Source organism: Temnothorax curvispinosus, unplaced genomic scaffold, assembly GCF_003070985.1.
Source record: "Temnothorax curvispinosus isolate PA1 unplaced genomic scaffold, ASM307098v1 QBEX01013466.1, whole genome shotgun sequence".
NCBI lineage: Eukaryota > Metazoa > Arthropoda > Insecta > Hymenoptera > Formicidae > Temnothorax > Temnothorax curvispinosus.
The window spans coordinates 527-3,278 of NW_020223246.1; the positions used below are offsets into that span (position 1 = coordinate 527).

At 54.0% G+C, this 2,752-nt stretch overlaps 1 protein-coding gene across 1 annotated transcript; it reads right to left on the reverse strand.

The window, feature by feature from the left end:
* Positions 1–643: 643 nt before the first annotated feature.
* Positions 644–2,506, reverse strand: LOC112463611 (the record flags this gene model as incomplete). The annotated part of the gene is made up of 1 exon (XM_025030086.1): positions 644–2,506. A coding segment is annotated over exon 1 (1,863 nt), but the record flags the coding sequence as incomplete, so codon positions are not given.
* Between the last annotated feature and the right edge of the window lie 246 nt (positions 2,507–2,752).

Genomic DNA, 2,752 nt, shown 5'->3' on the forward strand with positions numbered 1-2,752 from the left:
CCGAGTTACAGAAGCGCGACTATGACCCTAAGGTGCGGGATTCGAAACGCGTCTACGATTTCAAGGTGCACGGCGCGCGTGGCCATGCGTATGAATATAGCGATATGCGCTTTATGAGATATGAGATTCCACGCCCGGACATCGGGCGTACACGCATCGGGCCCGCGTAATCCAGAACGCAATGCTTAAACGCGCGCGCAGGAGGGGAGACTCTCACGTGAGGCAGCAGTCCCATAATCGGAGTGGGAGTTGCCGCTTTTTCGCGGGCGCATGTTACGCATCGGTGGATTACGGCCTTTTCGACATTTTGCGCGCGCACACTCCACACGGCCCGGCGTACTGTAGCGAGGGTGAGCTCCGTGCCGGCGTGAAGCGACCTTTTATGAGCGTGCTGGACTAGCAAGGCAACTAGGGGGTGAGAGGAGAGGGTGATTAGGTGTTTCGCGGTTAGAGATAGCGGAGCGTGGGCTAACCGCCCGCCTAGGCGAATTAATTGATCTTCTCCGCTGGAGGCGCGGTATTCCGTCGCTAATCTCTTATCGGCGTTGAACCTGTGGTCAAGACCTCTCAACTGTCGCTCGACTGAGCGATAAGAATGGCCGATCTCAATTGTGAGACCGGTTTGGAGAGGAGAGCGACTCACGTGTCGTCCGTCGGAGCGATGCCAATGAGTGGCGAGGAAGTGAGCTTCGAATTGTTGCTCCTCCGGATTCTGTGAATCGGCGCGAGGGATCTCTTCGATTTCCCTGAAGCGTCGGAGTTCCTCGTCGAGAGACGGGGAATTAGAACAGTGCTGAGCCGTGACTGTTCGAGAATGTGTTTGTGGGTCACCCGCGGGGCCAGACAGCACCCAACCGAGAACGGTATTCTGAGCGAGGGGTTTTCCGCGGGAGCCCTTTCGAATGCCATCGAGTAGCACGTCGCCGTACAGATCGGCACCTATCAGTATATCAATGGGGTCCGAGTTCGTAGGATCCGGATCCGCGAGCGCGAGATCGGCTACGTGGCCCCATTGGACGGGCGCCGTTACGGGCGATGGAGTATATTTTGTGAGACTTGGCATGACGGACGCAATGGTCCTAAATGCGAGAGAGGTTTGGTCGATCGGAGAAATCTGAATTTCGGCCGCGTATCGACATGTTCCGGCGTCGACGCCTCCGATTGCGGAGATCGAGACGGGCATTCTAACGCGACGCAATCTTAAGCCTTGCCTCAATCGTTCGGTGATAAAGGTCATCTCTGATCCTTGATCGAGAAGCGCTCGAACGACGCGAGTACGATCGTTCGGAGATTCGGACGGGGACCCGACTCTTAGGCTGCCGGTCGCGAGCAACACGGGAGGCATCGACGGCACTTTCGCGCTCGAGAATAATGTCGCGATGGGCGCGGCATCGTGGATCGATGCGGTCGCGACGGAAGTATTTTCCGCGGCAGAAGTATCTTTCGCGGTGGAGGTATCTTTCGTGGTAGAAGTGTCCGAGTCGACGTGCAACATCGAATGATGCCTTTTGTGACATGTGCGGCACGAATAGTTACTTTGACATAGTTGTACGGCGTGTCTGTCGCTTAGGCAATTTACACAGCGATTTGCCTTCTTTACTGTTTCTAATCGTTGACTTGGACTTTTCTTCAGAAAGATTTGACATTTGTTTAGAAAGTGAGATGCTTTACAAAGCGGACACGAAATTGAAGAAACTCCCGATGCTGTAGCGCTGGTCGCCTTCTGCGCGCGAGCTTGTTTGTCTACATTCGCGGGATGCAATTCTTCGAGCGCGCGAGCACGAGAATCGAGGAATCGGTCGAGTTCGCTGAATGTTGGGATTCGCGCGTCATCCCCGCCTTTCAGTTTCCACGCTTTCCTAGTGGCGGGATCAAGCCTTTGCGTGACGCTATACATCAGCATGTCGCTGAGAATGTCGGAGTCGGATCGATCTAAATTCTTCAGCGACGTGATTGCGCGATTTGCTTTATCCCGAAGCTCGCTGAGTTCGCTCGCTGATTCGCGGGAAACGCTCGGCAGATTATATAACGCGGACACATGCATCTCGACTAATCGGCGCTTATTTTCGTACCTCGACTCAAGGGCCTTCCACGCAAGTTCAAAGTTATCCGCGGTTACTGAGATGCTTCGAATAGATTCAAGCGCCCGCCCGGCGAGGCTTGATGAGAGAAAATGCATTCGCGCGAATGCAGAAAGTTCGGGATTTTTAATGATGAGGGACGTAAAGCGATCGCGGAACATCTCCCATTCTTCATATTTCCCTGAGAACGGCGGAATGTTGATGGGCGGCAGATGCGCCAGTGAGAATGAGGAGGCAGGCGGCCCATGACTGCACGTCCAGACTTCTTTGGAGCTAGCGATTCGCGCTCGGACTTTTGCAGCAGTGTAATTATTCCTTCCGAGTTTTTTGAAGTTATCGAGCGCTCGAGTGATGGAGTGCATCAACACCTGCTGTTGAGCCAGGAGGTCGTTGATGGTAGCTGAGACTTCCGGCACGGCAGTCATGTTAACGGCTGAAGGGCTGCGCTGAATATCTCGATCCGGCTCGAAGGACCAATTTTATGTTCGGGCGCGCAATAAACGCGCCGAACGAATCGCCGAATCCGTTCCGCGAGAACGCGAGATAATTGCGAGTGGCTTCGTTCAGCCCCTTAACTATGAGACGACCGGAGTTTCAGTTGAACGTGGACTCGATCGCTTGTTAGGAAGTTGAGTGGAAGACCCAAAAGACAGCAATTGATTTATAATACA